This window comes from Balaenoptera musculus, chromosome 10 (assembly GCF_009873245.2).
Source record: "Balaenoptera musculus isolate JJ_BM4_2016_0621 chromosome 10, mBalMus1.pri.v3, whole genome shotgun sequence".
In the NCBI taxonomy this organism is placed as follows: Eukaryota; Metazoa; Chordata; class Mammalia; order Artiodactyla; family Balaenopteridae; genus Balaenoptera; species Balaenoptera musculus.
The window spans coordinates 51,576,180-51,603,666 of record NC_045794.1 but is presented as its reverse complement, the minus strand read 5'-3'; the positions used below and the strand labels follow the sequence as shown (position 1 = coordinate 51,603,666).

Sequence of the window (27,487 nt, the reverse complement as noted above, 5' to 3'; positions counted from 1 at the left end):
TTTCCTAAATACTGATTTTAAAGATTTGATTAATCAGGATAAAATGTATTTGAGAATGAATATCTTTTTAGGTATCTTTTTACAACTTGAACTTCATGAATATAACTTGTTTATTTCCTTGAATCTTTTAGGGAAATCTTGGATTGGGGTCATCAAAGTTTGCTATTAGCTGGATGATGTCCTTTCTACAAAGTCGTCCTCCCATAGTAAGTACCTAGAAGCAAAAACAAAACTACCACTCAAGGCTAATGAAACAGATGCTCTTGTGCTTAATTAATAAAACAAAATTTCTCTGTAAGTAGTCAAGTTTATAAAACAGAAGAAAATGTAAATTTGATGATTTTATTAACCAAAATAAAATGTTTTTATATTTGGGGCCTGAATGTTTAAGGTACTGAAATGACATCTTAAATGTGATCTTTATTTAATGAAAAGCCCTAAGATATATGCAGAAAACAGAATATTAATATACTGGCTGTATAATTAAGTGAAAAAAATGAACATTTATCTCAAACACTGAGTGTGAGTTGGCAAGTATGAATAAAACACTTTTAATACTCTGGCCACTCTGTCCTGGCAGCCGCCATCCTGGTCTGTAATATCACCATCTCTCTCCTTGACACTATAATTGCATCTACATGGTCTGTCCTATCTTCCCACCGGACTACAGTCAGAGGAACCTATTCAAAATAAAAATCTGATTATGTCATCCCTTGCTTTAAATCTCTCGTAATAAAGAAAGATATTAACAAATAAAGACTAAACTTCTTAATATGGCCGACAAGGCTGTACATATTATGACCCTACACCCTCATCAGATGCCTCACTCTTCCATTTCGGTCTCATACCCACTGCTCACCCCCAACACCCCCAACTCCGTCACAGGATCTTTACCATTCCCTCTGTCTGCCCTCCTCAAACGCTTTCCCCTCCCTTTTCCACCTAGTTAACTCCTACTTGTCCTTCAGGCCTCAGTGCCCCTTCCTGGTGCAGGGTGGGGGGGATGATTCTCTCACCTCTGACTAGGTAAGATTCCCCCATTATGGGCACACAATCATAGCATGGCGTCTTCTTCCTCTTCTTCATAGGACTTGTCACTGTTGCAGTCACATGTGTTTGTGTTATTATTTGGTTCTTTCTTGTGGTAGCCATTAGTGTCCACACATATTCTGGCTCTCTCTCCTTCCAGGCACGTAGTAGGAGTGTACCTCCCTCCCCACTTGAAATTAGGTGGCTCTCTGTTTTTGCTTTGGCCAATGGAATGTGAGCAGAAGTAACCTATGTCACTTCTTGCGCAAAGGTTTAGGAGCCAGTGCATGCTTCCCTGCCTTCTTTTTTCCTTCTGGCATGGTGACTGGCAACACTCCATATGGTCCTGAGTGACTACAATGAGCAGAACCCCCTACTGACCCTTAAGGGACATACAGCGTGAGCAAATAATAAACCTTAGTTGTATTAAGCAAAGCATTGACGTTTTGTGAGATTTGTTACCACAGCATAACTTAAGTCTATCATGATTGATACAATGTCTTTCTCCCCAAACAGACTCCAGGTGCCATAAGGGTAGGAGCTATGTCTGTTGTGCTAGGCACATAATAGATGCTAAATAAAATATCTGCTGAATTAATTCTAATAAAGGCTTTATCCCCTAATCTCTTTTCATGTCCCCAAACTTACTTTCCCTTTATTCATTCATGTATTTGTCTATTCAATCAACATAGATTTAAATGGAAATCTTTTCAAAAGGTAGTAACCCAAACTAAATTTTTGTTGCTAATGGAGGATTTGACATGTGATATTATGTTCTCTTTCCATATATGAAGATGCCTCTCTTGACCATCAGTGGTTTTCTGCTTTGAAGTATTTTTCTAGAGCGATGCTGAGCCTGTCCTAGGGAATCTAGATTCTCTTGCCAGATCTCTGTGACATGTGTTTCCAAAAACTTGGCTGGAGGCAGAGGGTACACTTGTCAGTAGTACAGCCAATTACCTTATACAGAGACTGAACCCAAGAACTTGGCTCCTTTAGCAGCACATAGACCCCAACCAATCTCAGGCCCACTTCAGAGTGTTGTAAAGTTATAGTCATTCCCAGCCCAGAAGCTCTTATGTGCAAGATGCAAAACCCTTACTTTTTCTGTGCGGTGGTTCCAGACGAGGTCCTAAAAACTACAAGCAACAGGAAAGTTTCCTTATCAACCTCTAGGGTTGGTTCACCAAAGGAACTGAGTTGATTATGAGCCCACACTGTAACCATTAAGCATGTCAGGATGAAAGATGGCAAAAGGACCACTAACACTGTTTAAAGCTTTGGTATTAACCCATTTCTAAAGAGTTTGGATAGAAACAGACCATTTGAGAGAAATTTGCAAGCAAGGAACCTGTTGGGATCATTGAATACACCATCCCAGTCAGCGCTGGCTGATTATCTTACTTGGTCACAGCAAGATGCTAAAGAAATTAAAAATTTAATCCCCATATGGCCATTGCTTTGTTTCCCTGCTCCAGACTCTCTGACCTCAATCTGCCCGACACAATACCTAGTCAATATGTGTAAATGGATCTGAATTGGGGAAACCTCACTTCAAATCACCTGCCCTACTTAGGAATGGTCTGTAGCAACATCAATAGAAAAGGCCACATTTATTGGTACTAATTTAAGGGGCATCCAGAATGACCTGCTTATTAGAGCCTGAAAGAGCACTAGTTTTCCCTTCTGTTTTTTTTACAGGAGCCTAAATTTATACTTCCAATGCTCTCCTTCCACTTTGGAGCCAAACTTCTTTGACAGTCAGTACTAGTTCTGATCCTGCTTGCAGGGGGTCAATTGGTAAACCCAATTGGTCTATGGTCTGGTGCTCTCTGAGTACCATTTCAATAAGAAATAGCACAATACAAGGGCATTGGTGTAAGGGTGGTGAGGACCTCAGCCTAGATTTTTAGTTGAGATTCCAGCTGATGTAGGTGCTCTTACAGGGGGGCATGCAGCCTACATGTAACTGCATTTTCCTTGTATAGATTACTTTTGTGGCCAGAATTGTGAAACGAGTGGTGAAGGGGCTTTCAGCTTCATTTCAGCTGGCCAAGCAGTTCTGTTATACCAGCAGTTTCACGTCCTCAAGAGCTGCCTGCAGTACAGCAAGACTTTAGCTGAGTATATTAGGAAAGACTACAGAGAAGAATTCAGGTAAGAAAAAGTCGGAATCTTATCTGCAGTAAAATCCACTTATTTCTGATTTTCATGCAAAACTACAACACTGCCCAATATTTAGAAGATTAAGTGACAAAGGGAAATTCTAATTTTTGTTTTTAATAATATTTTACTTTGATAAAATAGTTACCTTACTGTGGTAAGGTAGGAATTGGGGGGGGGGGGGCGCAGGCGGGCGGTGCTCTAAGAACCATTGCCACTTGAAGCACATTCCCAGGCCAGAAAAGACTAGGGAAACATCAAAGCTCTCTCTGAAGAACTGTTTCTCCCTCATTGTCTTGATTTCAACCAGCATCTATCTCACAGAATCATGTTAATGATTTTAACATGCTGTGAGTAACGGAAAGTAACAAACCCTACTAAAGGAGATGATATATTATGGGTTGTGAATTAACTTAGTCACTGGGAAAGAAAAACAATTGATAAAGGAGGAACGATGAATGCAGTTATTAGGGGTTTTTTGTTTGTTTGTTTCATTTACCCCTCTCTTACTCTCCATAACAAAATAGTAAGAAAGAACATTAGCAAGCCTTTGTTTCATTCGTCCGCTTGTTCTGCACCTCAGGGGTTCCTACTTCTATTTATAGGCTGCCAAAGCCAAATGCACTTAGCCATACAGCCCTGGCATTAGCACCTATCAAGGAAAAAAAACCTAGGTTGTGTCTAACTTAAGGTGAAAAGGGTGCAGCAGGCATAGCTTTGCTACCAGTTTGGATGGAGACATACAAGGATGTGGAGGCATATATTATGGACTAAAGATTTGCTTTAAAAAATGTTACAGTCCAACTTGTGGATCCTGTTTTTCCTCCATGTGGTTTTTTATACCATAGGTTCCACTCTGGCTCCCATAAAAGAGTTTTGTTGGGCCCACTCTGAGTTGGTGCACGCAACCCAATTTTTTCCTCACTTTTTTTGAGGTAAAATTCATATAGCATGAAATTCACCATTTTAAACATTTTAAAGTGTGCAACTCAGTGGCTTTTAATACATTTCACAATGTTGTGCAACCATCCCCCCTATCTAATTGCCGAACATTTTCATCACTCTCAAAGAAACCTGTTACCCATGAAGCAGTCACACCCCAGGCCCTGGCAACCACGAATCTACTTTCTGTCTCTGTGGATTTGCCTATTCTAGACATTTCATACAAATATAATCATACAACATATGGCCTTTGTGTCTGGCTTCTTTCACTTAGCATGATGTTTTCAAGGTTCATCCATGTTGTAGCATGGATCACACAAACCAATTTTTAAAAATTAGTTATGCACATTTAAAAATCAGAACAATGGCAAAAATAGTGTCACATGCCTACATGACAATAGTTGGTCAGGGCTCAAAAGCAGCTACCTTCTTAGGTAGATCATGCACTGTTTAGTTTGCCACTGTCTCCTCTCTCTGTCCTTACTCTTACCGTTCCTCCTACTATGTTATCTGTGGGCATTTAGGTTTGTGATCCTTGTTTTTACACAAGTGACTTTCAACCTGCCATGCACAGAATCAGTGGAGGGACTATTAAAAAAAACTGATACCCAGGTCTCACATGTAGAAATTCTGTTCAGTTTGTCTGGGGTTGCGCCTCGGCATTGACATTTAAAATGAACTGTCTGGGTGATTCTAATGTGTATCCAGGGTTGACAACCAATCTTTTAAGCCATCTGAGAGGCTGGCTAAAGATTTTCTTACTTTTGTCTCTTCTCTGGCCTTTGCTATACAGTTGACCCTTGAACAATGTTGTGGTTAGGGGCGCCAACCCCCATGCAGTTGAAAATCCACATATAACTTTTGACTCCACCCAAATTTAACTACTAAGAGCCTATTGCTGACCAGAAGCCATTCGATAACATAAAGTTTATTAACACATACTTTGTATGTTATATGTATTATATACTGTATTCTTACAATAAAGTCAGCTAGAGAAAAGAAAATATTAAGAAAATCATAAGGAAGAGAAAATACAGAGTACTGTATTGTATTTATTGATACAGTAAGTTTACATTGTCTTTAAAAGATGAACCGTCTGTCTACCAGTATCTACATTAATGTTGTCTTATATGATTCAAAACTCTGTAGATGTTACACATATTACTAACACTAGACATCAAAAATGAAAAGATATGAAAAAGAAATTTGTATTTATTTACAGGCATAATGATTCATGCATTGATAACAAAGAAGCAACAATATGATTGCTTCATGGTAGCCTAGCTTATACAATAATGAATGAATCATAATAAAATTTTTATGGCACACAGTATTACAGTCATATTCATAATATAGTATTGGAAATAGTTACTTTTTTTAAAAAACCACTTACCTGTTATGATAGGCTGATATGCAGTTTCTCCAGTTACCAGAGAGAGACGCATACTCTATGGTACGTAATTCTTTGAAAGCAAAGTTATAAAACATAAGAAAACTAACACATTATTAATTCTATATTAAACATCACCTTATGCCTATGTAAGGACAGGCTATCCACTTCAATATAAGTCTTGCTCACGATGTTCTAGACATATATTTTTGTATACTTATTGAAAAAAATCCAAGTATAAGTGGACCCATGCAGATCAAAACCATGTTGTTCAAGGGTCAACTGTACTTTTACTGAGGCCGTGGGGACGAACTCTCCTCTTCCCTCTTGACTTGGCCCTAGTGGTCACCCCAGCTTGACTCATTTCAACTCCCTGCTACGTATAGCCTGAGAAAACAAGACACAGGAGCCTCAGCTCACCCTGTGGTGAGGACAGTCCTGGCTTCCTTATTAATGCGTTGATAACTGATACATTATTAATGCAATTCGCTTTGCTGAAGCAAAGTGCTTCAGTGAGCTGAAAGCCACACATATCAGAGGTCTTCTAGGTCACAAATGGGGGAGGTTGGAGGGCTAAAAATGCTGCAGGTTATTAGACTCCCACACCCAACAACGCTACGCCAGTAAGTGTGTACGTACTGATGTGACCAGCGTGAAAAGTCTTGTTTTTAAAGCTCTCTATTTTGTTTCTCTTTATGATATGCAGGTACTTTATTCACATGCCAGCCTTGGAAAAAAGGCTCCCATTATGTTTCCCTATTACCCAACCTACCACTCAACTTTTTCATGAAGTTCTGAAATTGGTTGAACAGAAACAATGTGTGAAATGTTAATAAGAGTATAAAATGTTAATTGGGAGTCAACTTAATATTTATGAGAAACATTTTTTGATTTAATATCCAGCTATTCCTGTGTTCTATAAACAAAGATTTTATTTGAAGGTTCCATCAATACCTCTCTAAGAGAAATGTTTAAAGTTTTTAATCTGCTACAAAAAAGAAACTGTTTAAATACACTGACATACATAAAGTGGGGCGAAAGACTAGTGTTCTTCTAAAAGAAAAAGTTTCTAAAGACATAAAGGAAACAGAAACCCAGGAAGAGCAAATGTAGAAAGTGCAGGCTGATGAGTTTTGTTGTGTAATAATGGTGAGTGGCATGAAGCCACTGAAATATCCAAAGATAAATTGTTGTGGGGAGTATAAATTACAAAGTGATCACATTAGAGAAATGCTGGGCAATAGGATGATACCCTCCTTCTCCACCTGTAAAAATTCTAGTGACATAAGTATTCATGGAAGAATGAGCAGAAGAATAGAGGCATAGCTATAAGGAAGGTCAGTTCCTCATTTATCATGGGGAAAGAAGCTTGGATTTTCTTCAACAGCACTGAATGCATTCTTCCACTCTGTTTCAGGAACCTGGGGGCTAATGTGAACAGTGCTGTACAGTTTCTATGAAAGAGAAACTGTCTATTAGCAGTTATGGCTCTTCCAGTTATTTAAAGAATGTCTTCACTATATCTTATGGTAATAAGCTAATTTAATCCAACAAAAACCTTAACTTTGGCATCCCTGTAGAGCTACTGAATTTGGGCTTCTAAGAACTTAGGAACTGGGTCCTCCATTCAACTTACAACTTAAGGGAGGATCAGAGAAAAATCCACCACCAAAGAAAGAGCTCCCAAGCCAGATCTGCCTGTGCTGTGCAGTGGAGAGAGAATTAAACTCACTCAGGACATCTTATTTCTGGTTCTGGCTAAGCCACTAATCTGCTGTTTGACCTGGAAAAAGTCAGGTCTCCTTTCGGGGCCTCCTCTGCTATGTGGAAGGGTAGGGCTAGATGTTCTCCAAGTTCTCTTCCAGCTCTAACATTCTCTGCCTGTGATGAGACACTTCTTAACACTCTGTAATGGGGTAGTGCATTCCTCTGCACTCTGGCTCAGTGGATGATTCCTCATTAATTTCAACAATCCTGCTTTCTTTGGACTAAACATTTCTCTTCTGGCTGTCATCAGCATTGCTCCAGAAAGTGTCCAAGGCTTCTGCACTGTCACCCATCCAGGACTATAAGTCTTCCACTTTCTAATCTGGGGACAGAAAAGGGAGCATGCTGTTTATGAGTGTCCTGGGCTGTTAGATGAGGGATTATTCCCAAGGGATGGTTAATCAGAAGAAGATTCTCAAGACAAAGGCAAGCAGCACTTGAAACTGGACAAATGATGGACAGTGGGCTGACTACTGGTGAATGTGGAGCCTGCAGAATGACGAGGGGACCCACTCAGCTCTGCCTCAGCTTCTCGGCAGTGCCCTGGCTCTGAACAAGTAGCAGTGAGGCTCTGGAGAGGGCTTGGGGTCTCTTTCCCATGTGCCTTCTTGCCCATGTTGCTTCTTCTCTCCCACTGTTCCCTTCACTCTGAAAGCATACTTTATCTCATCTCTGGGAGCAAAAGCTCTATCCGCATGTAGCTCAATCTTTCCATGTAGGGCTTAGTCAGTAGCTTTTTTGAAAGCTAATGGTTGAATATTTGTTGTCTTGATTTTCTTATGACACATGGCTATTCATTTACACAGTCTGGGAGTAGAGGGAAAACCCAGAAATTAATACTTTGAAGGGGTATCCTGCCACAATTCTTTCCTACAATGTGTTTTTTGCATTATTGCCAAAGCCAAGAAAATTACTAAATAATCCATCTCTATAAGTGATCAGACACATTTGATTGACTAAATATTGATTTAAACCACAAAATAATTATTTTTCAGGGAAACTAATTGTAGAAAAACTTTGAATATGAAAATCACATATATAACTTTTGAAGAATAAAAAGGATCACCAAAAGGACCAGCACACACAGCCAGTTTTCAGGCTGGGTTCAAGATTCTGGACTCTCTGGCCACCTTTATAATACAAGGATTGCCATTGACCACTCCCACTAAGAGTGAAGCCATAGTAATTAGCTCTACCATTATATATACATGGGTTTTGAGGTCAAAGGGCTGAGTTTAAATCCCAACTCTGCACTAGTTTTGGACCTTGGGAAGTTACTTAACATCTCTAAGTTTTGGTCAAAACAAAGGTATAACCTATCCCATAGGGTTGTTAGATTTAAATGAAAAGATGTTGATAAAGCACATAGCATGGCATGTGGAAGTAGTAAGGATGCAGTACTTATTATTATTAAAATACTATCAAAGCTGGCTGAGAACTTAGAGATTTATAAGTACTACCCTTATTTTTTGGACCAATTTGGGGAATAGCTACTATACTCAGCCCCTAATCCATACAGCACTGAAGAACAGATTCATTTCATTATTAAACTGAAAATTCAATTTTATATTAGCAGGAGTGTGATTTAATTAAGTGACTATTTCTACTGCTCACCAACAAGGACCATTGACTCTAACTGACATTCTCAATGCAAGAGCTACATGGGAAATATTCTTCCCACGAGTGGACAGAAATCTTTTCAGTCCTGTAAACTTTTTTTTCACCTTTGATTTAAATAGCTAATTACTAACTGATCAAACAGACATAGCCATTCTGTCCTTATAGAGTTCCTAATTGATTCACAGGTACTGTTAGAATAAATATATGAAGAGTTTCATTTTACTGAAATATAGATAATCTAGAAACGATGTAAAGAGGGAAAAGCTTGAAGTCCCTATAATTGATAACATATTTTACTTATTTCCATACTGACTCTCACTCACTGGTAGTACCACTTTTCATACCGTACAGAGATGCTTGAGAGTATGGTATTAAATGTGCTATAAGGCAACTGATAAAAGTGGTCACAGCTTGTTGACTGGTAATATGCTCCAGCCGGCGGCATTATATTTTCTCTGAGGTTAGACTCACTTGTTTTATATTTAATGTTTTTGTATAGTAGAGACATTAGGTGATAAATGTGGAAGAGAAGCTGGAAATTTCTTGAAGAAATGAATTTGATGGGAATTTTTGAGCAACCTTTAATAGTGTTAACTCACTGTCTGATTTCTCTTTGTTCATTGTATTTACTTCTAAAATGCAATACTGACTTGTAAGGTCCACTTGGATTTGGCTCTCTATAGGAGGGAGACAGTCAGCAATTTTTCATCCCGTCAGACCAAGCACTCTGTGTCTGTATATCTGTCTTTTGGATCTGAAGCTTTTCACATTTAGGGGAAGGCAGCATGCCTCTGGCTGGGAATCTGGGTGGTGTAACTTTGTGACCAAGAGTCCAGATGCTATGTCAGAAAGACCTTGTTTTGATTCTTGCCTGCCTACTTACTTGTCATCAGACTTCTGGCAGGTTATGTAACTCAGAACTTCCATTTTATCAATCATAAGTTAATAAAAGCCTATCTTAAGGGTTTTTGTGAATATTCATTCATTTATATGTAAATAAATAGTTCTATGGCCAGTAAATAGAGACAAACCATATGGCATTGCCATTTTCAAGTTCAAAATTGTTAACATCTGTAATTTCATATGGTTCAAATAAATAAAAACCCCTCAATAAATGATAGCAATTATCCTAACAGAAACACTAACTTGCTTTAAGAACTTATACTTTAAATATACATCATTAATTCTAATTTCCCAGATAGCATGGCACTTTGTTATAACGTGGCTTATTCTTGCATAGATTTGGATGAACCTTAAATCATATAGTTCAATGACAAATTATTGAGTGGGCATAATATAATTAAACATGTTCAAATGTAATTTAAAATTTTCTTCCTTGCCTTCCCCCAAAATAAAGAAATCTGTTCTTCCACCAGTCTCCTCCTCCTCAGTGAAGTGTACTTCACTCACGCTACCACTCAAAAGAGACAGTTGGGAGACCTCTGTGTTTTCTCCATTCTCTTCATTCTACAAATGCAATCCATCAACAGTGCTTATTGGAAATTCCTTCAAAATATATGAGTAATCTACTGACTTCCCATAGTTACTACTACTCATGTCCAAACCTCCATCACCTACTACAATAAACTATTTAGTCACCCTGCTTTCACCCTTGACCCCTACAATCGTTTCTCAAAAAGGAGAGCGGACTGTTCTTTTGAACAAGGAAATCAATACAACTGATGACTTAAAACCTTCCCTTTTCTTCCCATTACCCAAGATGAAATCCAAAGTCCTTACCATGGCTTTCAGGGCCCTTCATGACCTGGCCTCTGACTACCTCTGTGACCTAATCCAATCACTCTTCTCACTCGCTGCTCCCTAAACACACCGGCCTTTGTGGTTTTCCTTCAAATCTCCAAGTTCTTCAAGCCCTGGACATTTGACTAGCAAATGCTTTTCCCCCAGATCTTCAAATGTCACTTCAAAGAGGGCTTCTCTGATCACTCCCAAGTAGCCTCCCACCCACCTACATCACCTTATAGTGTATTTGTTATGCATTCTTTGCAATGTAACAATTTAAGAATGTAAGCTCTATGAGGGTCTGGCCCTCATTTGTCTTATTGAGTACTATATCCCAACGCCTGGAATAGTGCCTGGCGCAAAGTGCCTCTTCTGTGTTGGGTGAAGGATGTGCTAAAGAAACATGCAGAAGGAGACCACAGACAGGAGCACCAGCTCCAGCTGCCACATCACAGCAGACTCATGAAAGACCCCAAGTGAGACCTGTAGAAGAACTGCCCAGCCAATCCATAGAATTGTGAGATATAATAAAGGGTTGGATTTTTTTCAGCATCACCGAGGTATAATTGACAAATAAAATTGTAAGACATTTAAAGTATACAACGTGATGATTTGATATTCTTATACTCTGTGAAAGGATTTCCCCCCCCTCAAGTTAATCCATCCCTCACATCACATATTTATCTTTTTTTTGGAGGGGGGGAACCATTTAAGTTCGACTCTCTGAGCAAATTTCAATTATATAATACAGTGTTATCAACTATGGTCACCATGTTATACATTAGATCCTCAGACCTTATTCACCTTATAATTGAAAGTCTGTACCCTTCAAAGTTTGGAGAAGTACCAACCTCTCCCTATTTCCCCTACCCCACAAGCCCCTGGCAACTACTTTCTATTCTCTGTTTCTATGAGCTTGACTTTTTAAGAAATAAAGTGTTGTTTTAAGCCTCTAAGTTTTGGAGTGGTTTATTATGTAGCAACAGATAAAACAAGAACACTTTCATTTATTTTAAATAAAATTTTACAACATTATATCAATGTTAAGGTAATTCCAAATTAAATAATTCACCACAATCAGGCACTTTAACCAGCGCAAGTATTTTACTTGTCTATATGTTCTTCTAGCTTTTTTCTACATTGTTAAAATCACATAAATTTTCCCTTTCGTCACTTTAAATGGATTCGATAGCATTCTACAGAGTTCTCCCAGCCTCTTTAAAATGGGATTTATATCTGTATAGACACAACAGGGTCCACACTGTCACTGTCCCTTACTGGGAAGGGGCCTCTGGAATCACACAGCGCAAATAACGGCTGAGCACTTAAGTGCTGATGGTATATGATGAACACCAAGCAGACTCAGCTTGCTTCTGCCCTCAACCCTTCCCCTTCCAGTTGGTCCCTAGTTACAAAGGGAAAGTTACAAAGCTCGGAAGAGATAAGGCTTTGAAGGTGTATTCATTACATATCTGAGAAAGTTCTGGCTTCTGGGTTTGGAGAAACCATGGGGCAAAGGGTTTTCTTTCCATTATTTTTCTGGTCTGCTTTTCCTTTCTTGTTGTCTTCTACTTGGAAGGTGACTTTGACCCTGGAGAACTAAGAGGGGCTACAGGTGGGACAAGAGAAAAGGAAGTTAGATTAATATTTGCCCCAAGATTCTGAGAGGCAAAGAAACCTTTAAGTTTCCTTCTAGGTGGTCCACTCCTTTGAAGATCCCAGGAGGGGTGTAGGATTTCAGGGCGTAAGTTGTCGCCTATAAATAAAGATGATGGATTTGATCAAGGCACTAACCCCCTTCCCTCCTCTTTCTACTTTTGGCGGTGATGGGGACAGAGTACTTAGTGGTGGTGGCAGTGATGACAGATATGGTGATTTGTATGTTTTGCCAGCAAGGAGGTCAGCGGAGGAGGGTAGAGGGTGTAGATCAAGTGGCATAGGGCCACTGTGGGTTTTTGTGGGCTACCCTGCAATAATGGCCATTATTTATAACACTGTTGCTACAGGGAAATTATTCTGTCTTCTGCACAGCTGACCGACAAATGAATTTGGAAAGGACACATTTATAAAGGAAGTATTCTACTTCTAGTAGCAACTATAACCACCAGGGGGCATAATTGGACTAGGAAGACAGAAAGAAAAGCAAAACTTTGCTCTAGGAGTATTGATTCTTAAACTTCTAAAATTCCTGCTGACCTTCAAAATTAAATTAATTCTTGTTGTCAGGTGTCTTTAATATGTACTAACATAAATCTAGGTGTGAGAAAGCTCCATATGCTCTTATAAGATCAACAGAAATATACAATTTAAAAGTTTACAAAATTAAATGCAAATTAATATCATTAACATAATGCGTGATATTTTCCTCAAACTCCATCTCCTCTAGCAAAATGAAGACAGTAGAATGTACCACACAGGCTCTTGAGTTCAGTATGCTGCTATCACATTTCACTCTTCTCTTTCAGAACTACTACACATCTTTATGTACAGGCCATGCTGACCTCTGACTGTCCCTTAGCTTGAACATGTCACTATGTATGAAGTCTGCTTTTGTTCTCTTTTTGGCCAAGGACAATTAAAGTTCTCCCACTTAGGGACCAACAATGGATCAACACAGACAACGCAAACACGGGCATTTTGTTGAAATGAAAACAAAACTTTAGATGTCCTAAGAAACCCCACAGACTTTCAAGCTGAAATCTAGACCCCAATTTGAGAGGCTCTGCTACAGAGGATAAGGGGCTCAAAATGTCGGTGACTTGTCCTCACGATTTCCCTGGGTGGTTTATGTCTTTTTTTCCCCAGCACCCTCTGCTTTATTTTCAATAGTGTCCTCGTTTGGATGATAAAGTAATAAGGTTATATCTGCTTAGAAACCAGTCCCAGCATGGAGTTTTAAGATCAGGAAAGACCTGTGCCTTAGCAGTGGGAGTTAGGAAACAAAAGTTAAAGCCACTTACAGAAGCTTCTTAGGCTTCTTTGAGAAGCATATCTAGTCCAATTTGAGTCAAGCTTTGGGGGTTAAACCAAACTTTTGACATGTTCTGATCTTCTTTTGTGACTAAGAGGCCTCAGGGATTCCCCTGACTCCCCATATTCCCAAAACACCACCTCAAAACACAGGCTATATAAGAAAGGAAATACATAAAGGGAAAGATTTCATCATAATGAGGATTCTCTGATATTTGACAGCATATAAGGTCATTTTAGGTTAGGAGGAGCGAAACTTCTGAAAGGGCCACATTTACTCAGAAAAGCTGGAAGACAGGACAGCAGTTTTGTAACTGTATGACATAATTTGGCTAATACCATGCTTTGGGCTTGCTACACAACAAAATGATTCCTCGCTGCCAAGTCTCAAGACCAAATTCAGTTGCCAATGTGACTTCAGATGGTTCAGTGTTAATAATAATGAAAAGATGCCATAAAATATGATTTTTAAGGAGACTGAGAAATATTTCTCTAAAAATGTCCCACAAACAGATATTTGCTGAGATTGGTCTGTTGAAGTGATACTAAGGAGAGCATTCTAGCAGCTTTGAGTCCTCTTTCCTTCAGATGATGAATATTATTAGCATTATTTCATATTTACCAAGCCCCAACTGGGGCAACTTGTCATAATGGACAGGGAAGGGAGAGGGTAAAAAGCACCACCTGTCCCTGGCATATGTGCCGGGGACACTCAATGTGGGGACAATGTCTTAAATGTGGTCTGCCATTTAGGAGGTTTCATATGATTTTCAAGGGTCTCATTGTCCCAGAGAGAAATCAATTCAACTCAATAAGCATCTATTCAGAGCTAGTTGGATACTTAGGGTATACAAAAATAAATAAAACTGGGTTCTTGTTCTAATAAGCTCAATTCTCTAAGCTGAATTGAGTAGAACCTACAAAATTTTTGCCATATCATCTGTATTTTTATTTACTCCATATTTTCCTAACATCATTATTTATTCAATACTTTTCTAGCATCTCTACCTACTTTGGCCATGTCTTAAAGAATATCTTGGGAAATCATGGAGTTGATGTTCCAGATATATATTTTAAAATACTTGTGTTTACATATTTCTTTTTTTTTTTTTACATATTTCTAATGTGCACTTAAAAATGTGCATTTTAAAATAAACACAATTAAAAAAATTTTAATTGTGGGACTTCCCTGGTGGTCCAGTGGTTAAGACATTGCCTTCCAATGCAGGGGGTACGGGTTCCACCCCTGGTCAGGGAGCTAAGATCCCACATGCCTTGGGGCCAAAAAAAACACAAAAACCAAAACATAAAACAGAAGCAATATTGTAACAAACTCAGTAAAGACTTAAAAAAATTTTTTTAAATGTCTTTTCCTTGGACTATCTAAAACCATCTCTGTACTACTCTATGGGAATGATAATAGTAAGGAACACTTAAGATATTTTACAAGGGTAGAATAAGTCAGATGATAGAGGTATAAAGAAAGGGTTACAGGAAATCACAGAAAGAAGAGTTTAATTCTGTTTGGGTGCATCAAGGAGGCCTAACTTAGAAGATTTTGTATTTGAGGAGGTTTTAAAAATATCTAAGCGTGTAATATTTTTTTCAAACTAAAGAACATGGCAAAACGGTAAGATTTTACAAAGCTTGGTGGTGAGTGCACAGATATTCCTATATTACGCTCTTCTCTGTATGCTTGAAATATTTCATGATAACAATAATAAAATGTGTCTAAGGTTTGAAGAAGAGAAAAGCATTCCAAGCAGAAAAGAAAGTATGAGTGAAAGCACAGAATCCTGAAATTCAGGCTAGGTGTCTTCGATAGAAGGTGAGCACCGGAAAATTAGGATGTGGCAGATCATGCGGGACCTTGGCTAAGTGGTCCTGAATAAGAGGTCTGGGGGTGTGGGAAATCCCTGGAGGTTTCTGATGAACAATATATAATCAGAGCAGTAGATCAGGAATAGAACTCTGGGAGAGAACTGCAAGAAGGGGAGAGCCCAGATTTGGAAGGATCTTATAATAATGATTCGAGTGACAATATTGTAGTCTCCCTAAGCTCCATAACATGCTGATTTGCTCCCTTGTTCTGCCCACTTGCATCCTGTTTTTATTTAAAAAAAATCCATTTCTAGGACTTCCCTGGTGGCACAGTGGTTAAGAATCCACCTGCCAATGCAGGGGACATAGGTTCGAGCCCTGGCCCGGGAAGATCCCACATGCCGCGGAGCAACTAAGCCCATGCGCCACAACTACTGAGCCTGCGCTCTAGAGCCCGCGAGCCACAACTACTGAGCCCGCGTGCCACGACTAGGGGAGCCCGTGCACCTAGAGCCCATGCTCCACAACAAGAGAAGCCACTGCAATGAGAAGCCCACGCATTGCAACGAACAGTAGCCCCCGCTCGCCGCAACTAGAGAAAGCCCGTGTGCAGCAGTGAAGACCCAGTGCAGCCAAAAATAAAAATAAAAATAAAAATAAAAAAATCCATTTCTACTGGGTAGTCATATTTCCTCCTTCCTACCCTAGATCCTTTGCAGTCTCATCCAACTATATTATAGACAAGGGTTTGCTAAACTTTTCCTGTAAATGGCCAGATAGTAAATATTTTAGGCCTTGCAGGCCATACAGTCTCTGTTGCAACTATTCAACTCTGTTGTAGGGAGAAAAGCAGCCACAGACAATACATAATGATTGGGTGTGGCTGTGTTCCCCTAAAACTTTATTTATAGACCCTGAAATTGAAATTTCAGATAAGTACCCTTCTTTTGAATTTTTCAACATTAAAAACGTAAAAACCATTCTTAGTTTTCAGGCTGTATAAAAATAGGCTGCAGATTATAGAAATGCAAAACAAAACCATAATGAGATACCATTCCTCACCCCCTGATGGCTGTAATCAAAAAGACAAATAATAACAAGTGTTGGCAGGAACATGGAAATATTGGAACCCTCTTACATTACTGTGGGAATGTAAAATGTCACAGTAGCCTTGGAAAACACTTTGGCAGTTTCTCAAATGGCTAAGCATAGAGTTACACATGATCCAGCAATTCCACTCCTAGGTATATACCCAAGAGAAATGAAAATGTATGTCCACACAAAACATAATACACAAATGCTCATGGCAGCATTATTCATCATAACCAAAATGTGGAAACACTGATACAATGGATCATTTGGCAGTAAAAAAGAATGAAGTGTTACTGTGCTCAACCTGGATAAATCCTGAAAATATGCTAAGTGAAGGAAGCCAGTCACAAAAGACCACCTACTGTATGATTCCACTTATAAGAAATGTCCAGAATAGGCAGATCTATAGACAAAAAGTAGATTAGTGGTTACCTAGGGCTGGGTGGGCTTTGGGGACAGGGGAATTAACTTGCTCATGAGTGACGGTTTTTTGGGGGGTGTGATGAAAATGTTATACAAGTGATTGGGGTGATGATAGCACAACTCAATAAATATACCAAACAACCATTGAACTGTACACTTTAAAAGGGTAACTGTATGGTATGTGAATTATATCTCAATAAAGCTGTTAAAAAATAAATAACGGGCTGCAGGCTAACTGGTCACGCAGGTGGCAGTTTGCCGGCTTCTGCTGTAGACACCAAATGAACTGGCTCCTTTCAGAAGCTTACTAGTAGATTCAGCTATTTAAATCTGGAAAATTCAATTTAGAAGAGCTGCAAGATAACTGTAGTCAGACAAGCCTTTGTTCTTGGGTCTTGCTGGTGAGGGGATCTGTATGTCTTATAGATGTACGATCTAAGCAATGATGAATTCCTGTTTGTAATTAAAGCCAGGAATTCAGCCCCCATACTTAGATATACTCAGACTCACAGTAGTTTCCAGCATTGAGGTCTTGCAGAGCCATCAGGCTGCAAGGACCTCCACTTTGTCCCAGCCAAGCTTCCCAGGCAAGCAATCATTTTGTCCATCTTTCTTCTTCTAGACCATCTGGCTGGTTACCTTAGATTCCTCAACTTCCCATGATTAAAAAACAAAGCTTTGGGGACTTCCCTGGTAGCGCAGTGGTTAAGAATCCACCTGCCGATGCAGGCGACATAGGTTCGAGCCCTGGTCCGGGAAGATCCCACATGCCGCGGAGCAATAAGCCCGTGTGCCACAACTACTGAAGCCCGCGTGCCTAGAGCCCGTGCTCCGCAACGAGAAAGCCCGTGCAGCACAACAACGAAGACCCAATGCAGCCAAAAATAAATTAAAAAAAAAAAAAGCTTTATCTCATTGCCTCTTTGGAGAGGTAATGCAAGGGGGTGACAGTAAAATTTAACCTAAATTTTTCTTCTTGTAATCAGTCTTGGCCAAGGCAAGACTACCTCCAGTAGGCTATAAGCTCCATGAAGTCAGGGCCTGATATGATTTGTTTATGACTATTATCTCCTTACCTAGCCCAGGATCTGGCTGATCATAGATGCTCAACAGATGTTTTCAATAAGAAATAGATGTTTTGAAAAACATCTGTTAAGACAGGAAGACTACGAAATTACCTTAAAAATGTAAAAGTATTTTATGACCAATATTATGATAGAAATTAGAATAAAGAGAATGAAAACAAGGACATAAATATGAGTAGGAAAGGAGATGGGGAGAGAGTGTTAAAGAGAGGACACAGTCAGAGTCACCATTATAAGCAAGAGAAGGAGCGTGGTAAAAAGAGAATTTTATTCAAAATAAAAACTGGTGAGGGTTTGACTGAAGGAGCATTTATTTTGGGAATAATCCTTTTAGGATACTTGGAAAGTTGTAATCCAGGACTGCTACCCATACACTGGTCAGAATAAAGACCATCCCAAATTTTGAAAAGGACAGTTTTGTCCACCACTTTATACCTTTTGTCTTAAATCCTTAGAATCTCCTGAATGAGATATTACATACCTTCCTCAGGAGGACTAGAAGTTTTAGGAAATAAAGCCCATAGCAGTGTTTTTGCTTTTAAGAGGGAAGCTTCTCAGTTCACTTCCAGCCTTAATTCTTAGATAATTTGTGCCTCATCTCCTCTCTCTTTAGGCTTTGCATGTGGTGATAGCTAATTTTTAAAAATTGGAAGAGAATCTTTGGTTTTATCATTAAGTGTCAAGAAGAGGTCATTTGTAGAAAAAAATGTTTAATAATATGCAGAAAGCACAGCCCCAAGGGTCTCCATGAAGACCTTTGCCTTACATGTAAATGGATAAATGGATGGAAATGCCACCTTTTAGTAACGTGGGTGAGAACGACAGGAATGAATGATCAGAGGAGTTAAGAATTTAATGATACATAAATACTTACGAAAAAATACTCAAACGACCTTCTCCGAGGAACACAAGATCTGAATTTTAACGATGGCACTAAAAGACCCAAACAAGTCCATGATCATTTAAAACACAAAGGGAGAATCCCTTTGTCTTAATGAGTGTTCCAATCTCCTAGAATTAACTAAAAAGAAAATGTTGACAAAGATACAACTCCAATCTATTTGGAAGTTTAAATAGTGTCGATTTATGAGAACATTTATATTTTATTAAGAAAAATGATAAAAAATATTTGCTGGGGTTCATAGTACAGCATTAGTAAAATTGAATACCATAATTATTTCAACAACTAATTATTGAGTATCAACTATGTGCTAGTCACTGTAAAGATTAATAAGACTCAGTGTGCCTATCTTCAAGAAGCTTACTATACAGCAAGCTTATAATAAGTTAACTACAGAAATAATTATATGATAAAGTAGTTGATAATAAATGAACAGGAGGTACAGAGTTTTATGAGAGTTACAAGGCAAAAAGGCTTGTATGTTATTGAGATAATCAGTAAAATTTTCATGAAGGAAGTAGCATTTGAGATGAGGCTTGGAAAACAGCAACTTTTTCATAGTCTGAGATATGAGAGACGAGCATTCCAGGTAGTGGGTACAGTAACAGCAAAGGTACAGAAGTGGGAAAGCAGGAGAGATTTTTAGGAAACTCAACAGCTATTTTGCCAAAGTGTAAACTATATGTTTTGGGGAGGGGGCAGTAGGAAATACCACAACTGGACAGTTAGGTAGGAGTCAGATTGTGAGGAGCTTTTCAAATTCATTCCCTCACTCATTCAACATTCACTGAGCCCCCGTGCCTGCCATTGTGCTGAACACAGCAGCAAAAAAATAGATAGGAGACGTGAGTACTATAACCACATCAGCTGTATCACCACAGACGTTCACAACTAGAGGCCTAAACATTCTTTTCATAAAATGAAGTCACACTATTTGTCTGCTCCCTAAATTTCGTATTGAATTAGTCAAGCTTATTAACGGCCGTGACCTGAGTCCATGCGATCGCTGTCTCACAGGGGTTCGAAAGTAATTTTGAGGAAGAAAGAAACACATTTGCAACCAATTATACTTTCCAATTACACTCTAATTTCAAGGAACTAGGTCAAATTCCTTAGCAGGGTTGGAAGGATTTAACCTGTTCCTCTCTGGGAACAGTGACCTCTGCAGCTTGTTCCATAAGAGGCTGGTCCCACTCAGTTTGTCCCAGTGGGGTGATATCATGATGATAACCACATCCCAGTAGCTGATCCACCAGACTGGCCAAATTTGGGATTTATCAAGGTACTGCTAAAGAATTCTAAGGACAAATTCTTGCAGCTGTTTTCAGCCTTGAACATGACTGGAATATCAATCTATAATCTGGAGGTGGCACACGCTGGAGATTTGTTGAAACTACAGGGACCCAGATTTTACAGTGGCAAATTTGGGCACCCTGGCTATTAAAATAAAGAGGCTATGCCTACGTTTAAACCTTTTAAAAAAGAAATGTGAAAAAACAAAACATTAAAAATAGAAATGAAAGTCATTGAAATGCAGAGCAATTATATAGATGACAATTAAACTGAAATGTAAGAATGTATTCACGAAAAGGCTATGATAAAAGATTATCATTCACTCAAGGCGTTATAATAAGGAGGCTTCCCAGGCTGAGTGTTAATTGAATATAAGGTGGGGGGAGGGGCCTAAAAAGCTTTCTCAGTTTGAAGTTCAAATCTGTGGAACTCCCTGTCCTCACGGCTTTAACTCAGACCTGACATTACTCACTTGAGGAACTGCTGCCAAGCTTGTCTTTGCATCCAGGCAGAAAACAGCACTGCAAGTCTTTACAAAAAGCCTCTGGGGGCTTCCCTGGTGGCGCAGTGGTTGAGAGTCTGCCTGCCAATGCAGGGGACACGGGTTCGGGCCCTGGCCTGGGAAGATCCCACATGCCGCAGAGCAACTGGGCCCGTGAGTCATAATTACTGAGCCTGCGCGTCTGGAGCCTGTGCTCCGCAACAAGAGAGGCCGCGATAGTGAGAGGCCCGCGCACCGCGATGAAGAGTGTCCCCCGCTTGCCACAACTGGAGAAAGCCCTCGCACAGAGATGAAGACCCAACACAGCCACTAAAAAAAAAAAAAAAAAAAAAAAAAAAAAGCCTCTGGGCCTTGAGTGGCCTCACTGATGAAAGTTAATTTACTAGTCTACTTGCCACTTACATGTTAGTCTTCTAATAAGACAGTGTCTCAGAGTACCTAATCTCTGTCCTTTCACCCCCTCAACCTGAATCCATGTTGGGCCAGCCCAGTCAGGAAAATGGCCTAGCTTTGATCCCCTAGATCATTATATGAGTCTTTTTTCTTTTTGGCTCTGTTGCGTGGCTTATGGGATCTAAGTTCCCCAACCAGGGACTGAACCCGGCAGTGAAAGTGCAGAGTCCTAACCACTGGACCCACAGGGAATTCCCAGGGGTCATTTTTTAAACCAAACTTCTGCTGGGTGACTCTCTCTACAGCTTAGAAAGGAAGATATAGCAGAAATAACATTTATTCAATTCAGTCAATCAGTATGTATGTTTTAGTGCCTAATATATTCCTAGCACTGTGCATGAAGCTACTAGGCAGAGAAGTGTCAGAGGCTAACAGTCAGCGATATAGGATCAACACAAATAAAGAAGGTATAAGACAGTACTCCTCTGTACGGACTGTGCTAAGGCGGCACCCTGTCAAACTGCCTTGCTACCATGGTGACAGTTACTAAGAAATGCACAGATCCACATACGAACAGGTTACAGAGTTCTGTTTTGTTGTTGTTATTGTTTTTAAATATGCAGTTTCTCCAGTGAGATGAATGGTTCTTAATATCCGTCTCCAATTTTCTCTATGAATTCTCTGTATTCAAGTCCTTAAAGAGCATGTCGACCCATCCATGCTGACCCTGCACAATTTGGGGGTTTTCCTGTTGCTTGGGGATCAGGCTTTAACCCTTCATGTGTAGTGTGGAATAACCTCAAGTGTTCCAGGCTTCTAAGTTTACCTGACTCTAATTCACAGGTATGATTTCCCAAGGATACCCCAAGGTTCAGAAGGAATTCTTTTTTTTTTTTTTTTAAAATAATAACGAAAGATGTTTATTATAGCATTATTTATACCATATTTTATCCAACTCTAAGAAGGAATTCTTTTTTTTTTATTTATTATTTATTTATTATTTTTATTTTTGGCTGTGTTGGGTCTTCGTTTCTGTGGGAGGGCTTTCTCCAGTTGCGGCAAGTGGGGGCCACTATTCATCGCGGTGCGCAGGCCTCTCACTATCGCGGCCTCTCTTGTTGCGGAGCACAGGCTCCAGACGCTCAGGCTCAGTCGTTGTGGCTCACGGGCCCAGTCGCTCCGCAGCATGTGGGATCTTCCCAGACCAGGGCTCGAACCCGTGTTCCCTGCATTGGCAGGCAGACTCTCAACCACTGCGCCACCAGGGAAGCCCCTAAGAAGGAATTCTTGATCATCTCTAAATTCCTGCTTTTCAGTGGCTGCTGTCTGCTCTTTGCCCCACCTCATCCTAGCTGTGACCACCGTCCCCTCCTCATTTATTCCCCAAGCACCATTACATCCAAGTGGTTCTTTATAAAAGACTTTTACTGAAAGTCTGGGAATTATAAAAGTAAGTAGTATTCTGTATCACAGGATAGGAAATATAAGTACCCAAAAGTTCTATGGCCATTTTCAACACAGGGAATTTCTCACTATATTTTCCTCTCAGGCTCTGCCTGCTGCCATTTTACTCAGATTTCCTTCTCCTTCATCTCTTTTCTGAGTTCTGCAGGTCCAAATCGCTGTAATTTTATTACTCCAAGCAATGTAATTCTCATAGTCAAACCGTCCCCCATATAGACTAACTCACAATCCCCAAAGGCCCATCTTTTTTTTTTTTCTCTCCTCAAACAAAATCTCCATTTACCCCAGAGGTGAATTTTGCTGTTCCCCTAGAATGTAAAATAGCAGCTAAATATAACTATTTTTTAAAAGTTACTTATTTTCTTTCCCTGCTTACACACTTTTTGGCTTAATTCTCCCGTTTAATCTGTACTCATGGTAACTTTTTTCTTGAGACTGAACTACAGATGTAAAGTCAAAGTGTCAGAAACATTTTGCATTGTGCATAGGTCACTCATATGTTTAGAGAGAATTTTAGTTCGTTTTTTTTCTTTTTAAAATTCATTTTCTAAAAAAGTGATTCCTCAAAGATTGAGAAAAACTATGGAATGATTTGTGATTTTCTGATTGCCCTATAAGAGATACATAGGGAGCAGAATAAAAACTGGTCCCCTGTAGAAAACTCCCTACTGTATCTGGCATTATCCACAGGCCAAGACCCTTTTTATATGTATGCAACACAATTTTCATAAAAGAAACCTTTTCACATTCAGTCAGAGGAGTAGACGCTTGGGCAGTGACCACAGCTCTGTTTTAAGGATAAGAATCTTATGTTTGACTACAGAAATGTTTCCCGAAGTGCTGAGTACTGATTTCTCGGAGGCAGCCCTCAATTACATTTGAATGTCATCCCCAAAAGAAAGTAACATATGACAGTAAGTACAGCCTCCTGTGAAGATGAATATTTCCCCTTAGAAAGATCTCAATCTATGTATCTATATATACACCCCTGGACTAGGTACCATGAAAGATGTGAGAAAACAATAAAACAAAATTGAAATCCCATAGGAGCTTAGAATTCAGAGGGTGAGAAAAGTTTCAGTATACAGAAGTAATAATTATTGAATGAAAAACAAAGTAGAATTTATTCACAGAGTTCTGGAATTTTAGAACTAGAAGTATTTTAAAGATTATTCACTGATATGCAGAGGAGAAAACTGGAGCCCAGAAGGGTGAGGAGTTTACCTGAGGTCACACAGTGCATTAGTGGCAGAGCCAGTAAGAGACCACAGATATCAAGAGCTTTGTCTACTTTACCACACTGTAACAACTATTAAGCAACAATTCTATGCAAGGAAATATACAGCTTGAGATTATAAATGCAAAATGCCTAGCACAATGTGTGGAACCATCAGCTGTCATCATTATCATAATCATCATCACAATTATAATGGTTAAGAGTACAAATTTTGTGGGCAGAAGACCTAAATAGATATTTCTCCAAAGAAGACATATAGATGGCCAAGAGGCACATGAAAAGATGCTCAACATGGCTAATTATTACAGAAATGCAAATCAAAACTACAATGAGGTATCATCTCACACCAGTCAGAATGGCTATCATTTAAAAAGTCTACAAATAACAAATGCTGGAGAGGGTGTGGAGACAAGAGAACCCTCCTGTTGGTGGGAATGTAAATTGGTGCAGCCACTGTGGAAAACAGTATGGAGGTTCCTCAAAAAACTAAAAATAGAGTTGCCATATGATCCTGCAATCCCATTCCTGGGCATATATCCAGAGAAAACTATAATTCAAAAAGATACGTGCACCCCAATGTTCATTACAGCACTATTTACAATAGCCAAGACATGGAAGCAACCTAAGTATCCATTGACAGATGAATAGATAAAGAAGATGTGGTACATATATACTGTGGAATACTACTCAGTCATAAAAAAGAATGAAATAATGCCATGTGCAGCAACATGGATGGACCCAGAGATTATCATACTAAATGAAGTAAGTCAGAAAAAGAGAGACAAATACCATATGATATCACTTACATGTGGAATCTAAAATACGATACAAATGAACTTATCTACGAAACAAAAACAGACTCACAAACATAGAGAAAAGACTTGTGGTTGCCAAGGGGGAGGGGGATGGGGGAGGGATGGATTGGGAGTTTAGGATTAGCAGATGCAAACTAGTATATACAGAATGGATAAACAACAAGGTCCTACTGTGTAGCACAGGAAACTATATTCAGTATCCTGTGATAAACCATAATGAAAAAGAATATGAAAAAGAATGTATATGTATAACTTAATCACTTTGCTGTACAGTAGAAATTAACACAACATTGTAAATCAACTATACTTCAATAAAATAAAGTTTTTTAGTACAAATTTTGGTATTGGAACTGGAGGGTTGCAGTTCTACCACTTATTGTGTAACTGTAGATGAGCTACTTATCTTCTCCAAACCCTAGCTTCTTCATCTATAGAATGGGAATAAAAATAATATCTACCTAATAGGATGGTTATGAGGATTATATATACTTCTCACTTGAGTATGTTCAAACATTAGCTGTTCCATTTATTAACCTATATAGGTATACAGAGAGACAAAGATACACACATACAGAGTATCGGTGGAACTTCTCTTTGCTCTGCCAAAAAGAAAGCCAGAAAGTTAACATTTTTTTAGCTTTTACTATATACAGATATCAGTACACAAAAGTATGGAGCAAAGAAAATAGGAAAAGAAATGCTATTTGGGATATTACAATATAGAAACTGCTTACTATTCTCCACAAATATACACCAAGTTTCTGTTTTCAAGGAGCTTGTAACCTAGTGGAGGAAGAAACCAGGCTGTTACGATATGGAGTGATATACACATCGCAAAGCTAGAGTGAAGAGCTGTGAAAGCTCACAAAAGGGCATCCTATTCAGTAAGAGTGGAGGCAGAGAAGGGAGTCTCAGAGAAGGTTTCTCAAATAAAGGAATAAGGAGCTGGCCAAAGATGAGAAGAGTTGGAAAGTGCCTAAAGCTACAATCCAGGTCGGTCCCCAGGATCCATGCCAAACCTCTAGTGTGCCTTCTTACAGTGCAGGTGTTAAAGGAGGAAAAACCACACCTCCCCCATCTCCCTGCAGTTAGGGTTCTGCTTCTGCCAGTTAGAAGGTGGATCACAGGCTGAAGCCACCTGCTTTGTTTCTGCTGGCGAACCCAGCTGTGAACACGTTGGGCTTTTCTGCTACATTATTTCAGTGTCTAGGTACTAACTCCACAGGCGTTGAGAGGTAGTTACAGGAGCAGCAGTGGCTTCCTGATCCTTGGATTAACAGCTACAGTGGGATGTCTTTGAACTCAACAGTTCCAATGGAGTCCCCTGATTCCCCGTCTCTCTGATTATTGCAGAGGTAGCAGCTTCCCTGGTAAACCAGCCCAGCAGTCTTGTCCTAGTAATCATTCCTGGAGGCCCCACTTTATCCCTTCAGCCTTTCCAATAACTTTGTAAGCTCCTGATTCCCCGAATTAAATCCCTTCTTGCTTAAAATGATGTGAGTGGTTCCTATTGCTTGAATCGAATACACCAAAAGAATACAAAAATGCAAAATGTGCCATGAATAATATTATTTGCAGGGGTCAGCAAATAATGGGCTATGGTAGTAAACAGGTATTTTAAGCATTGTGGGACACTTTGATCTTGATCTCTTCTTCTTTCCCCTGCCCCTCCTAAGTGTTAAGTACATTCCCATTATTGTGCAATGACCTCCAGAACATTTTCATTTTGCAAAACTGAAACTCTATACTCCTTAAATAATAATCCCCCATTCCCCTCTCCTGGTCACTGGCAACCACCATTCTACTTTTTGTCTCTATAAGTTTGACTACTCTAGATACCTCACATAAGTGGAATCATATAGTATTTGTCTTTTCCTAACTGGCTTATTTTATGTAGCATAATGTCCTCATAATCCATGTTGTAGCATGTGACAGGATTCCCTTCCTCCCTTCCTTTTTAAGGTTGAAAAATATTCCATTTTATGCATATACCACATTTTCTTTATCCATTTATCTGTTTATGGACACTTGGGTTGCTTCCACCTTTTGGCTATTGTGAATAATGCTGTTATGAACATGGGTGTGTAAATATCTCTTTGAGATCCTTTCTTTTGGATATATACCTAGAAGGGGGATTACTGGATCATACGGTAATTCTGTTTTTAGTTTTTTGAGGAACCACCACACTGTTTTCCATAGGGGCTGCACCATTTTATGTTCCTACCAACAGGGGACAAGGGTTCCAATTTCTCCACATCCTCGCCAACACTTGTGATTTTCTGTTTTGTTTTTTTGATGGCAGCCATTCTAATGAGCGTGAGTGATATGTCACTGTGGTCTTGATTTGCATTTTCCTCATCATTAGTGATGTTGAGCATCTTTTTATATGCTTTTTGGCCATTTGTATATCTTCCTTGCCCACTTTTCAATTGGATTCTATTTGCTGTTGTTGTTGAATTGTAAGAGTTCCTTACACATTCTGAATATTATCCCCTTATCAGACACATGATTCCCTTGGGTCGCTTTTTCTCTCCGTTGCTTCTGCCAGTCCAGTTTTAGGCCATGCTCATGAACGGAAGTCTAGTCTGGAACAACTTGCTGGCAGTCTGGCCAGATCTGGAACCATCTTCCATCCTAAAGACACCAGTGGGAACAAGCCAGGGCATCCCTATCTTGGACACTTCAGGTCTTAGATACTCTGATTCGTTATGATATCGAAAAGTATCCCCATGCTTTACTTGGAACCAGAACAAGCCAACCTAAGGTTTCTGGGGCTGCCGAATTAGAAAGAGCCTCAAGACTGGGTATGGGAGTCATGGAGGTAGACTCACCAGATT

General features: G+C 39.4%; 2 protein-coding genes across 4 annotated transcripts in view; one reads left to right on the top strand and one right to left on the bottom strand.

Moving 5' to 3' along the window:
- Positions 1–6,357, top strand: part of C10H12orf56 (chromosome 10 C12orf56 homolog) — a 74,137-nt gene extending 67,780 nt beyond the window's left edge. The window contains 4 exon segments of the mRNA XM_036867455.1: positions 132–206; positions 3,018–3,078; positions 3,081–3,186; positions 6,231–6,357. Of these exon segments, the coding sequence (XP_036723350.1) occupies positions 132–206; positions 3,018–3,078; positions 3,081–3,186; positions 6,231–6,357 (369 nt within the window).
- XPOT (exportin for tRNA) overlaps positions 1–27,487 on the bottom strand; it is a 148,202-nt gene that overhangs the window by 113,088 nt on the left and 7,627 nt on the right. The window lies entirely within an intron of this gene.